Source organism: Lagenorhynchus albirostris, chromosome 6 (assembly GCF_949774975.1).
Source record: "Lagenorhynchus albirostris chromosome 6, mLagAlb1.1, whole genome shotgun sequence".
In the NCBI taxonomy this organism is placed as follows: domain Eukaryota; kingdom Metazoa; phylum Chordata; class Mammalia; order Artiodactyla; family Delphinidae; genus Lagenorhynchus; species Lagenorhynchus albirostris.
Genome location: NC_083100.1, coordinates 61,305,696 through 61,319,289, shown reverse-complemented (window position 1 = coordinate 61,319,289; position 13,594 = coordinate 61,305,696). Strand labels below are relative to the sequence as shown.

At 36.8% G+C, this 13,594-nt stretch overlaps 1 protein-coding gene and 1 pseudogene across 3 annotated transcripts in view; both read right to left on the bottom strand.

Annotated features, from left to right (window-relative positions):
* Positions 1–4,075: 4,075 nt before the first annotated feature.
* On the bottom strand, positions 4,076–4,960 carry LOC132521777 (elongin-C-like; annotated as a pseudogene).
* A 3,969-nt stretch (positions 4,961–8,929) lies between these two features.
* TLK1 (tousled like kinase 1) overlaps positions 8,930–13,594 on the bottom strand; it is a 152,333-nt gene continuing 147,668 nt past the window's right edge. For all 3 annotated transcript variants that reach the window (XM_060152660.1, XM_060152661.1, XM_060152662.1), the window contains one exon: positions 8,930–10,699. In XM_060152660.1, coding sequence (XP_060008643.1) covers positions 10,523–10,699 — 177 coding nt within the window. In that variant the 3' untranslated portion in view covers positions 8,930–10,522. The remainder of the gene's footprint in view (positions 10,700–13,594) is intronic.

Here is a 13,594-nt window from a genome sequence, read left to right as displayed (position 1 = left end):
AACAGCTTTTGATGCATCTCTTAAGTTTTGCTATGTTGCATTTCCATTTTCGTTTGTCTCAAGATATTTTAAAATTTATTTTGAGTTATTCTTTGACTCGTTTGGTTGTTCAGTAGTATGTTGTTTAATCTCCACATACTTGTGAATTTTCCAGTTTTCTTCTTGTAATTGATTTCTAGTTTCAAGCCATTGTGGATGGAAAAGATTCTTGATATGATTTCAATCTTACATTTATTAAGACTTGTTTTGTGGCCTAACATATGATCTATCCTGGAGAATGTTGCATGTGCAACTTGAGAAGAATGTGTATTTAGCTGCTTTTGGATAGAACGTTCTATATACAGTTGACTCTTGAACAACATGGGTTTGAGTTGTGTGGGGGCACTTATACATAGATTTTTTTTCCAATAAATATACGAAAATATATGTGTAGAACATTGTGCACAAGACTTGTATTTAAGTGGATAGTCTATCCTTACATAGACATAAGGTGAGTGATATTTAATATGAAACTAATAATGTGTTAGTTTTCTTACTGTTTTATAACTTTGCTTTCAAAGAATTATATTACCATACAGTATGCCTCTCTCTTGTAATTAGAGAAAACTGAGTATCAACCTATCTTCACAGATAAATATTTTTTTAAATGTGTAACAGTGTTTCCAATACTATATTATGAGTAAGACTGATACTTTGTGCCATAAAATTTTCAGTGATTCATTCGTGTGTAGGCTAGGATACTGTGATGTATTCCTATGGATTACACAAGACTACCATAAAACAATCATATTACTGCTTCTTCATTATCAATGCATGAATTGTTATACCTGTAAATAAATATGAATTTTTTCATTTTTGATGTCTAGTGTTAATAATACATATATCTGCAGTGTTTTGTATAAGACAATATTTTACTGAGAGATGATTCATCTTGTAAACAATGTAAACTTACGGTATCAACAAGTACAGTACTGTAAATGTATTTTCTCTTCCTTATCATTTTCTTTTCTTTTCTCTAGCTTTATTTTAGGAATACAGTATATAATACATATAACATACAAAATGTGTTGATCGATTGTGTTATCAGCAAGGTTTCTGGCCAATACTAGGCTATTAGTTTTAGAGGAGTCAAAAGTTATACATGAATTTGACTGCATGGGGGGGGTTGCTGCCCCAACCCATGTTGTTCAAGTCTGTTAAGTCCATCTGGCCTACTGTGTCATTTAAGGCTGATGTTTCCTTATTTTCTGTCTGGATGATGTATTCATTCACGAAGGTGAATATTAAAGTCCCCCACTGTTATTGTATTACTATTTCTCCCTTTACATCTGTTAATATTTGCTTTATATACTTATATGCTTCTGTTAGGTGTAGAAATATTTGCAAATGTTTTATCCTGTTTATGAATTGATCCCTTTATCATTATATAATGCCCTTCTTTATCTCTTATTACTTTCTTTGTCTCAAAGTCTATTTTGTCTGATACAAGTATAGCTACTCCAGCTTTTGGTTTCCATTTGCATGAATATCTATTTTCATCCCTTCACTTTCAGTCTGTGTGTGTCCTTACATCTGCATGGGTCTTGCCTTTTTACCTATTCAGCCACTCTTATCTTTTGATTGGAGAATTTAGTCCATATACATTTAAAGTAATTATTGATAGGTATGTACTTATTGCCATTGTTGTTTCCTGTTTTGTAGTTCCTTTGTTCCTTTCTTCTTGTTCTCTTCATTTATGCTTTTTCTGTAGTGGTGTGCTTAAATTCTTTCATCTTTTGTGTATCTACTGTAGATTTTTGCTTTGTGGTTACTATCAGGGAAAAAGTTTTTTACTAATAACTATGTGTGGATATATTCCATACCTCTGGGAAGGAAGCTCACAGGAATAAAATTCTAAAACATTCCTACTGATGAAGTCTAAATTGTCAAAAAGAAACATTAATTTTTTTCATCAGTCCAGCAACCACCATGATGATATTTAATATTCATGGTGGCTTGAACAGAAACAATCTTGAGATCCAAATAGCATTTCTAAAGTGAAGAAAAATAGTTCTGGAAACAGAGACCAGTTAGGTCTCCAACCCCAAATAGTCATGTGCCTTGGATGTGCAAGTCATTAGTTGTGTAAACTTCCAAAATAGCTTCATGTGCTGGAGTGAAGGGAGTCATTTATGGAGTCTACCTTAGGTCACTGATGACAGGCAGGGCTCATACTAAGCAATTATGCAGATATGAGTTAAAATACAGAAACATCTCCACATTGATTGATAAATGGCTGCTGCTTGGAGTCTCCCGAGTTCCTACCCCAACTGGTCCCATACCTTCCTCAGAGTGTCCCACAATTACTCTTGACCCTCTCTTCTGCACTATGGCCTGCATTTGTTCTGACTGGTCAGAGCTCATGCCATATTAGTTGGAGGACCTTCTGAACCCACTTTGAGTGCTAGGTGCCTGAAAGGCAGGTACTATTTTTTTTTTTCAGTCGATAGTCTTTATTAACATACAAGTATCATGTGCCACAAGATATACAGTTTTTCCTAATCTTTCAGTTCTATTTAAATATTTTGAACTTCAGGTACCTTCTGGACCTAACATATAAAGTAACCTACTAAAATGGTTCAAAGTTAAACTGTATTCTAGCTATCACCTTGACCTTTAAGATCACCACTTAGGTTTATAATTGGCATTATTTGTCACCAAGTAGCAGAATTTTTTTTTTTTTTTGCGGTACGCGGGCCTCTCACTGTTGTGGCCTCTCCCGTTGCGGAGCTCAAGCTCCAGACGCACAGGCTCACCGGCCATGGCTCACAGGCCTAGTCTTTCCGTGGCATGTGGGATCCTCCCGGACCGGGACACGAACCTGTGTCCTCTGCATCGGGAGGCAGACTCTCAACCACTGCGCCACCAGGGAAGCCCTGAATTTTTTTAAAATTTAATTTATTTATTATTTATGGCTGTGTTGGGTCTTCGTTTCTGTGCGAGGGCTTTCTCTAGTTGCGGCAAGCGGGGGCCACTCTTCCATCACAGTGCGGGGGCCTCTCACTATCGCGGCCTCTCTTTTTGCGGAGCACAGGTTCCAGATGCGCAGGCTCAGTAATTGTGGCTCACGGGCCCAGTTGCTCTGCGGCATGTGGGATCTTCCCAGACCAGGGCTCGAACCCATGTCCCCTGCATTGGCAGGCAGATTCTCAACCACTGCGCCACCAGAGAAGCCCCCAGAATATAATTCTTGTACTTGATAATTCTATACTAAAATATGTAACAGTATGTCTTAAGATGTTACTAAAATATATGCAATTAACATTTATATTTAATTGCTTTCAATAACAATGTTAGGTCTTCTAAGGAAAAATTACTTTTATCGATCTTGGTTGTTTATGGATTTTGCAGGTTCCAGAAAAACTGGTCCATACTGAACCAGTCTTAAAGAAGTAAGCTGAAGACTTAAATTTATAGACCCTATAATAACAGCTTTGTTTTACTACTAAGAGACAATAATAACCCCAACTCTAGTGCTTCTTTTTCCATGACTAAGCAGAGACGCTCTATTATAGTTCTTCAAAATTTTTTTTGTCTTAGCGTAAAAGCTGAATGACCTGTTTTATAAGTTTGAGTTCAGAAGACCCAAATTATGGATGTCATGTCTAGTGGGACATACCTTAATAGAAGATAATTAATATACTATATCAAAGTGCATTATTAGATTTGTACTGCATCTCTCCATGTTTTTCATATTTTATAACATTTCAGTTGATTGGAGGAAGACTAGAATTGTCAGAAGTCTTGCTCTTAGGATCTAGATGAAGTTCACAGTGAGTCTTTTAAAACATTTAAATAATGAGAAGTGTAATCACAAGGGACTGTGTAAGAATGAATATTGCAAAGGAGACATTATAGTCAATGGATTGGCCAAAATGCAAAATGCACATGAAACTAAAGTCATGTAGTTTACTTGTTGACCATGTGACTACAGTTCAAAAAGTGTCTGCTCCAAAAGCTGTACCTAGTAATCTTCCAAAACTGATTTTAAATAAAGTTCTTAAATTGTAGCAATAAACAAAAAGACAAGATACACTTAAACAATACTGCAGTTTATCAAAAGACACATAAGAAATTTCAACTCTCTTGTCTTTGACAGTTATAAAAATCAGTGTTTTGGCTAAGTTATAAATTTGTTTATAATGCAATTATATGCAGTTGCCTAAGTCTAGTAATGCTAATGACAGCTATTAAGATCAGAATAGGTTTTTAAAACAACACTAAAAACATAAAAACACGTAGCCCCATTATTTACCTGTAGAACGTGTTGAATTTACGCCTAAATTTCAGCATTTACTATATCACCACTGTTCTAATTTAAAAAATCACATCCAAAGGATAAGGCAAAAACACCTATGAACTGGCATATTTATTTCTCAATTTGTAAAAATGTCCTTAATTTGTTGATGTAGCAAACAAATTTCAACTCTGATTGCTATGCAAAAGAACAGAAGGTAATCTGCTTTGCAACGAACTTTAAAGTTCAATTGCACACAGGCAACATGCTATATACGAAAAAACTACTAACTACAGGTATTAAATACTGAAAAAAGTTAAGTTTATTATAATTTATTTTATTTAACAAATCTAGGAAGTTTGCAGCCATCAGCCGTTCCAGTGCAATTTCAGGTGCAATTGGAAATTCAGGAATCTCCATAGACCTGTTAGTTTAGCGAACCTTGTAGGTAAAATACATGCATACTTTTGATAGCACATGTGAAGGGATCTCGCTAAAATTGACTTCATTAGTTTCGTTCTCAGCAAACTGACCTGGGCCACTCAACATGCCTTTTTTGTCCTGATGTTAGCGCATGTTCTCTTTCTATAATAAATTCATGACCATCCGAAGATATCAATTTGACATACATGGCATCAGAGCAGAGCCCTCACAGCCACCACAGGTTTTCACTTCTCCATCCATTATGTTCTTATGAAATTCTACTTTGCGTCCACAGGAACTTTAGTAGCTTCTCTTCAGCCCTGCAGCCACTGTACCGCGTCCCCGCGCACTGCCACAGTCCCTACACCGGCACCCCCCCCCCCACCCACCCAGCTGCCTGCCCGCAAGTACTATTAATATATACACTTTACAGATGTGGAAGGTAAGCCGAGAGAGGTTAGTCAGTGACTTCTCTAAGGTCATCCAATTATTAAATAGCAAAGCCAGGTGCAAAGTCAAGTCAGACTTCAAAACACAGACTTTCCCCACTTTTCACTCTTCTGAATACCTCCTTAAAAGGAAGTTATGAATTTGGTCATTAGCAGACATAAAGAGGTGAAATAGGATCGATATGAATGACATAAATCAGCCATACTCATTCTTTAGATCAGGTAATTTTAGTAAGTTTGTCCCATCCTAGAAAAAAATCCTCATCATTTGACCATATCAATGGTATTTAAACCAAATATACCATATACTCGACCAAGAACAGTGGGGTGCTGGTCATGCACGTATACTGCTTAGCTTAGGTATTTGGTTACGGGAACAGCCTAAGTTCTTCAGATGAAAATGGATCACATATTTATAGAAAAATTTAATTACAAACAGACTTTTAAAAATCAAAGTGAGAGTCACTTGATAAAGTCAGGATTACTCATTTGGGATCTTGGCACTGGAGCACCACACATGGGTAATTTCATTAGATTTGTAAGACTTTCTCAAGTTTTTGACTTAATAGAGTCAGTTTTCCAGATTTATTAGAGACCAACCAGTACCATTGCAGGGAGAGGAAGCATATACCTTCTATGCTCATGAAAGTGGGCTGAGGAGAAAGGTGAACTAACTGATCCCTGCAAGTTAAGCAGAACCTAATCTGATCGTTGACTTAAATTAAAAATGCAATGAAAAACAAGTGTGAGAAGAGGAAAAGGTCTGTGACCCACTCTCTGCCTTGCCTAGAATGAATCTGGACAGAAGCCCCTCTCTGACATGACTAACAGCCAGCCATCAAGGCACAGCTCAGATGGCACTCCTGATCTAACAGTTGAAGAATTCTTTATATTTGCTCTTTTATGGTGACAGTTACGTTTCTATCTGTTCATTTTTGTCCTTTTGAAGAATCATGATAATTTAACACAGTAAACAAGTTTTATAATAAAGAGGCAAGCGAAATGTTAGCATGGTTAAGAACCTGGCTCTAGGACTCCAAAAGCCGTGCTTTAGTTCTGATGTCATTTATTAGTTATGTGGTCTTATCAAGTTATTTCTTTTCTCCAACTGTTTCCCCCTCTGTGAAAAAACTGGGATAATACCACCTATCCTACCTCAAATGGTTGCTACTATCAAGGAAAACCCTAGGATGTACGGTAGAATTTCCTCTGATGAAATAGCCTACATGGTTAGGGTATGATCCTTTGGGTAATTACAATTGAGACAGAGTTACTTTTTCTTGTTGCTGCACCCCACCACCTTCCCTTTTCAGGTAATCTAATCATCATTTGAAATGAATAAAGTATTGTAAAACTGTTTCTTAAAGGAAAATTTATCACAGGAAGCAAAGTAGACTGCATCTTGTATGTAGGATAAAAGCAATAGAACAATTTTTGAGTCTTAAAAAAGAATAGGGCTTCCCTGGTGGCGCAGTGGTTGGGAGTCCGCCTGCCGATGCAGGGGACACGGGTTCGTGCCCCGGTCCGGGAGGATCCCACGTGCCGCGGAGCGGCTGGGCCCGTGAGCCATGGCCGGTGAGCCTGCGCGTCCGGAGCCTGTGTTCCGCAACGGGAGAGGCCACAACAAGTGAGAGGCCCGTGTACCGCAAAAAAAAAAAAAAAAAAAAAAAAAAAAAAAAAGCAGCTTTATATACGTGGTATTACAATGTGCTGGGTTTTATATATGTGAGCTCATTTACTACTTGCAACCACTCTGTATGGTCGCACTGTTATCATTTTCAGATGAGGAACCTGAAACACAGGTAGGAAATGGCAGTCAACATTTAAGCCCAAAGAATCTGGTTCTAAGATACGAATTCTTAACCAGTATTATTGTTACTGCCTTTTTAAAAACAGTCATAGGTATGTAGGTAACCTACATCTCTAGTATTTTAAACGAGTGAGGATTTCCAGGTGAAAACTATGCGTTTTGATCCTAATGAAAGATGACTCTTCTAAGTTCTCCTCTGGCTCTATGCAATCGTTTCGAAGTTAGTTTATATACATTTACTCAAATCTTTCCCATTCAAAAATCCAAGAATTCCCAGGGAGAAAAATCCTCAAAAAAAGAAAAAAAAGGGAAATGAAAGCAGGGGAAGGTAAATGGAGATGTGTATGTTGTAATTCAGATCACCAGATAAGTTATAGAAATTCTAAAACTGTTACAGAATTCCTGAAATCCAAGAACTAGAATTCTAACAATTTTATTTAAAAACTAGGTGCTAAAACACTTTTTGAAACAGATTAAGCTTGGGAGGAAAATGATCAGATAACATGTCAAAATTTAAAGTGGGATTAGAGTAAGACGTGCCAATGTGATTTTAAAGGCTGTCTTTTTTCACACAAATCAAACGGTAATGTAAATTCTAAGAGTAAACTCACAGTCTAATAGGACTGGACCGTCTGCACTACCACTGCAAAACACAGCTAATAACGTCTGATGGTAATCAGCATTATTGCATTTAATAAGCAACGATCAACAGCAAAACAGAATATACTCTTTAAATTTGTTTCACTGAAATTCTACCATTTTGGTTTCATGTAATGAGGTATTTGTAAAAGTATCTGTTCACATTTTATGTACTATTTAAATTGAAAATTATTTTTAAGGAGCAGGGGCTGGCAGCAAGTAAAAAATAGACTTGAAACTTTATTTCTGAAAAACAACCAAATATCTACCCAACTCCAGACTTAATAAATTAGGGTGGTTTCTACACTTACTTCCTCTCAACATGCATGCACTAAAGCTAATTCATACCAAAGATTTCAAATTCTATGCAAAAAACTGTACATTTACCTTGCAGTGCTTAAAGGGAGAAGACGTTGGCTACTGTCTTAGGCATATAGGAAATACTTTAATTCTGAGGACAGAATTCAGGAGACCAAAAAACAATGTAAGCTTCAAGATGTTAGAGCCAAAGATTGCCAGAGTGACTGAAACTACTTAGTGACAAATCCCAGTTTCCCAGGTGAAGGTAACAGTACTCACTCTGGCTCAATTAGAGCTATCTTGCACCTGCTGAGATATGGGCATACTACCCCAAATCTGTATCATTTCTTTGGAAAAACTTTAGGAGGAATAGATGGTCTCTCAACTCATTTACTGCCTACACATCTTGGACTCTAAACAGATAATTACCTAAACCCAGGGAAGCACTTTCATTTTATGGCTTGTTTTCCTCCTTTTCTGCATTTTGACAGTAGCAGTCACTTTCATTCATTTGAAAATAGTGTGGTCAAGACCAGTGATCTAGGTCTGTACCACTTCTTCAATCTCATGTTAGATGTACACATCCACTTAAATATCTCACCAAAATTTTAAACAAACTGATTATTTTCTTTTAATTCAGGACTTCAAGTAACTGTTACTATATGAACATAGTATTTTAGGATTCAGAAAGATGAAAACTCACTCAAACAAAATTGAAAAATTGGCCGACAGCACCTAAAGCACTCAATTGATGCTACATTCCATTACCACATCAATATTTTGTTTAATAGGATTTCTGTCTTCATCTGCAGAGGAACAGGTATAGCCCTTAAACCATTCCCGATATGGCTAAGTGTTACTTACCCAGGATTAGCTTTGATAATGGTTATTAGGTATACTTTAACAGCTTGAAACGCTTCATACTTATCCTGAAGTATACTTCAAGAATTTATTCAGTTAATTCTTAAGGAGCCAAGTCAGTCAATGTCCTAAATCTTGAAAGCTCCCTTCAAATGTAACTTCATAGTCTTTAAATTTTAACTGTCATTGTTTATTACTGTTTTGGCTACATTCTCTACAATTTCAGCAGCATCTTAAAGAGACAATGTGTCTATGTACAATGAAAGAACAAAGAGCCATGGTTTAACTGTACAATATTAAGGGGAATCTGTGGTAAGCATAGCCTCCTTTTTCGGCAACATGGACAATTTACATGTAAGTATCAGCATTATGAATGTGATGATAAGGAAGTTTCTTAGAGGAGTGACATACAGCATCCTGAAAAATAATGGTTTCTACCATACAAGGCAGTTAGAGAATGTTCACATTTTAACAAATCTGTACAAACCACAAGAAACTCGTTTAAGGGACCATCATCCCACCTTGCTGATAAGAACTTTCTAGAAATGTAGGATTACCATGAACAATTTATAAATCTAGTATATATGTGCTCCACAGCCCTAGAAACCAAGAAACTGATTTCGAGAGCTCTTTATGTCCAACACGGATCATTTTTACATGCCTTGATTGTTAATAAATGCCTGCTTTTAATAATCTCTCTATAATGTACAGTCAACTTGCACCTTTAAGGAGGTCATTTGATTTTTTTTAGCAAAGAAGCAACATCATTTAGCAGCAATTAAAGCGCCTTCAAGAAGACTTAAAAAAAATACAATATCCAATTAGAAAAGGCATATTTTTAAACATTTGTACAAGAATAAGCTGCTGAAACTCGGTAATTGAAATACGACATCTGTACACAATTTACAATAGAGCTAGAAGGGAATTTATCATTATCCTGCATAGAACTGGTCTGCATTTGGTTACGTATTGTCACTTGTTTGAATGAACAAGGCCTGGTAACAAAAGAAAAATACCTGTTAACAATTCTAACATGTTGAGAACACTGGAGATATTATAATTTAGTGACTTCAGCTGATTTCAAAACAAGCAGCTCACTTTGTCAAAGGTGTAATGTATCTAGGAATAGCTCTCCCTTTAACATGACCAGTGAAAAAAGTGGACATGTGATTTCGAGGTACAACTTGGTAAAAGCCAGAATAGGCAAATGACAAAAGTCTAATAACTTTGTCCAAAGAGTCTAACTCTCACATTCTATTACTATAAAACACAACTGTCACTGTCATTCAGTTCTTACTTTGGTTGCAGCAGATAAACTGCTGAATGCTGAAGAATGTATCCAGGCACTAGATAGTTCCTGTGTTAGAAATATGTCTCATATTTTTTCCATGTGTTTTTAAATAATGAAAAACCACCCTTCATATTAGAACTCTCTAGTAACAACCAAATGTATTTAAGTATTGTAAACGTTATTTACAGTGTTCCCCCCAAAAAACCATTGTTCTGTTATCTTAACATGGTATTCCTGTTTCTGTGCAACAGGCAGTCACCCTTCACTGCTCAAGATTACAGTCAGAAGTGTACATTTATTCACTGCCCATGATCCACTCTCATACAAACGATGCTATGAAGAACTTCAGTTCACAAACAGTTCTCAACCATATCCTGTGTAAAAAAGAAAACAACAAAAACACTCAAAAGCTCTCAAACTCAAGTATGCATCTGGAAGCAATTCAAAGACATCATGCCAATTTTGGAGGAAAGTCAGTAAGTAATTATGCTTGAAGAAGGGGGTGTAGGGGATGCTGTCAGCCCAACCATGTGTAAGTTTCCTGAAGAATTGGATCTTCTCATGTGTGGGAGAAGATAGGGGTCATTTGCCAGTTGGTGCACATCAAACCTATCTTCTTTTCGGTATGCCAAACAGCGTCTTATAAAGGCCTTAAAAAAAAAAAAAGTCAGCAATTAAAATCTTTTCCTCTTCTAAATATCAATCAACTAAATACTACAGATGATGGACACATTTAAGACAATAAATAGATTGTACTTCACTGGGGATTCAAATTTTTTAAGAAATTGTAGCAATAGGGCTTCCCTGGTGGTGCAGTGGTTAAGAATCTGCCTGCCAATGCAGGGGACACGGGTTCGAGCCCTGGTCCGGGAAGATCCCACATTCCACGGAGCAACTAAGGCCATGCGCCACAACTACTGAGCCTGTGCTCTAGAGCCTGAGAGCCACAACTACTGAGCCTGCGCTCTAGAGCCTGTGCTCCACAATGAAGAGTAGCCCCCATTTGCCACAACTAGAGAAAGCCCACGTGCAGCAACAAAGACCCAACGCAGCCAAAAATAAATAAGTAAAATAAATTAAAAAAAAATTGTAGCAGTAAAATTATCACTCCAAATTCAACTATCAACTCACAGCCCCCTAGTAGTTCACTTTACAATCTAAATACTATTACTACCATTTAAACTTATTGCTGGAAAGCTGCATATTTTTCCTTTTTATTGAGATTAAAATATACATAACATAAAAATTAGCATTTTAACCCTTGAGTGTACAATTCAGTGACATTAAGTACATTCTCATTGCTATACAATATCACCACTATACATCTGCAGAACTTTTTCATCATCTAAAACTGAAATTCTGCACCCATTGAACAGTATCTCCCCATTGCTCCTTCCTCCAGCCCTTGGTAACCACTTGTGTTCCTTTATGATCTGGCTATTCTAGGTACCTTATATGAGTGGAATCATACAATATTTATTTGTCCTTCTGTGTCTTTCACTTAGCATGATGTTTGAGTCATCCATGTTGTAGCATGCATCAGAATTTCATTCCTTTTTTTTTTTTTTTTTTTTTTTTGCAGTATGTGGGCCTCTCACAGTTGTGGCCTCTCCTGTTGCGGAGCACAGGCTCCGGATGGGCAGGCTCAGCGGCCATGGCTCACGGGCCTCATTCCTTTTTAAGGCTGAATAATATTCCACTGCATGTACATACTACATTTTGTTTACCCATTTATCTCTTGGTTGACATTTGGATTGTTTCTACCTTTTAACTATTGTGAATAATGCTGCTATGAATGTTGGTATATAAATATCTGAGTCCTTGCTTCCACTTTTTTTGGTATCTACCTAGAAGTAGAAATGCTGGATCATACGGTAATTAAAAAAACATTGACATATTAATTTCAGATATACAACATAATGATTCGACATTTGTATTGTGAAAAGATCACCACAATTGTCTAGTTAACATCTGTCACCATACGTAGTTATAAAATTGTTTTTCTTGTGATGAGAACTTTTAAGATCTACTCTTAGCAACTTTCAAATATGCAATATAGTATTATTAACTATAATCCCTAGGCTGTACACTACATCCCCATGACTTATATAACTGGAAGTTTGTACCTTTTGGTCCCCTTCACCCATTTCGCCCACCCCTCACCCACCCACCTCTCTTCTCTGTATCTGTGAGCTTGGTTTTTTTCTGTTTGTTGTTTTTTAAGATTCTACATATAATGGCATATGTAGAATCTTATATATGACATATAACGACAAGACATGACATATAATGGCAAGATTTCCTTTTGTTTAATGTCTGAACAGTATTCCATTTTATATATGTATATATACACACACACCACATTTTCTTTATCCATTCATCCCACGATGGACACCTAAGGTTGCTTCCATGTCTCGGGTACTGTAAATAATGCTGCAATGATCATGGGGATGCACATATCATTTTGAGTTAATGTTTTTGTTTTCTTCAAATACTCAGAAGTAGAACTGCTGGATCATATGGTAGTTCTATTTTTAATTTTCCAACGAACCTCCACACTGTTTTCCATATTGGCTGCACCAATTCACAATCCCACCAACAGTGCACACAGGTTCCCTTGTCTCCACATCCTTGCCAACACTCATTTCTTGTCTGTTTGATAATAGCTATTCTACAGGTATGAGGTGATCTCTCACTGCAGTTTTGATTTGGATTTCCCTGATTATGAGTGATGTTGAGCATCTTTTCATGCACCTGTTGGCCATATGTAGGTCCTCCTTGGGAAGAAACCTATACAGATCCTCTGTTTTTAATCAAACTTTGATTTCTTTATATATTTTGGATATTAATCCCTTATCAGGTATGATTTCCAAATATTCTTCCCATTTGGTAAGTTGTCTTTTCATTTTGTTCATGGTTTCCTTTGCTGTGCAGATTTTTCATTTGATGCAGCCCCACTTGTTTACTTTTACTTTGTTGCCTTTGCTTTTGTTGTCAAATACAAAAATTCCTCACCAAGACCTATGTCAAGGAGCTTACCGCCTATGTTTTCTTTTAGGAGTTTTATGATTTCTAGTCTTAAGTTCAAGACTGTCATCCATTTTGAGTTACTTTTTGTGTATGGCATAAGATAGTGGTCCAGTTTCATCGTTGTTTATGTGGCTGTCTAGTTTTCCCAACAACATTTATTGAAGAGACCACCCTTTCCCCATTGTACATTCTTGGCTTCTTTGTCATAAATTGACCATACATGTGTGGGTTTATTCAGAGCTCTCAATTATGTTCCACTGATCTGTGTATTTTTATGCCAATACCATATGTTTTTTTTTTTAAAGAATCAATTTTATTTATTTGATTTTGGTTGTGTTGGGTCTTTGTTGCTGCATGCGGGCTTCCTCTAGTTGTGGCGAGCAGGGGCTACTCTTCGTTGTGGTGTGCGGTCTTCTCATTGTGGTGGCTTCTCTTGTTGTGGAGCACGGGCTCTAGGTGTGCAGGCTTCAGTAGTTGTGGCATGTGGGCTCAGTAGTTGTGGCTCACGGGCTCTA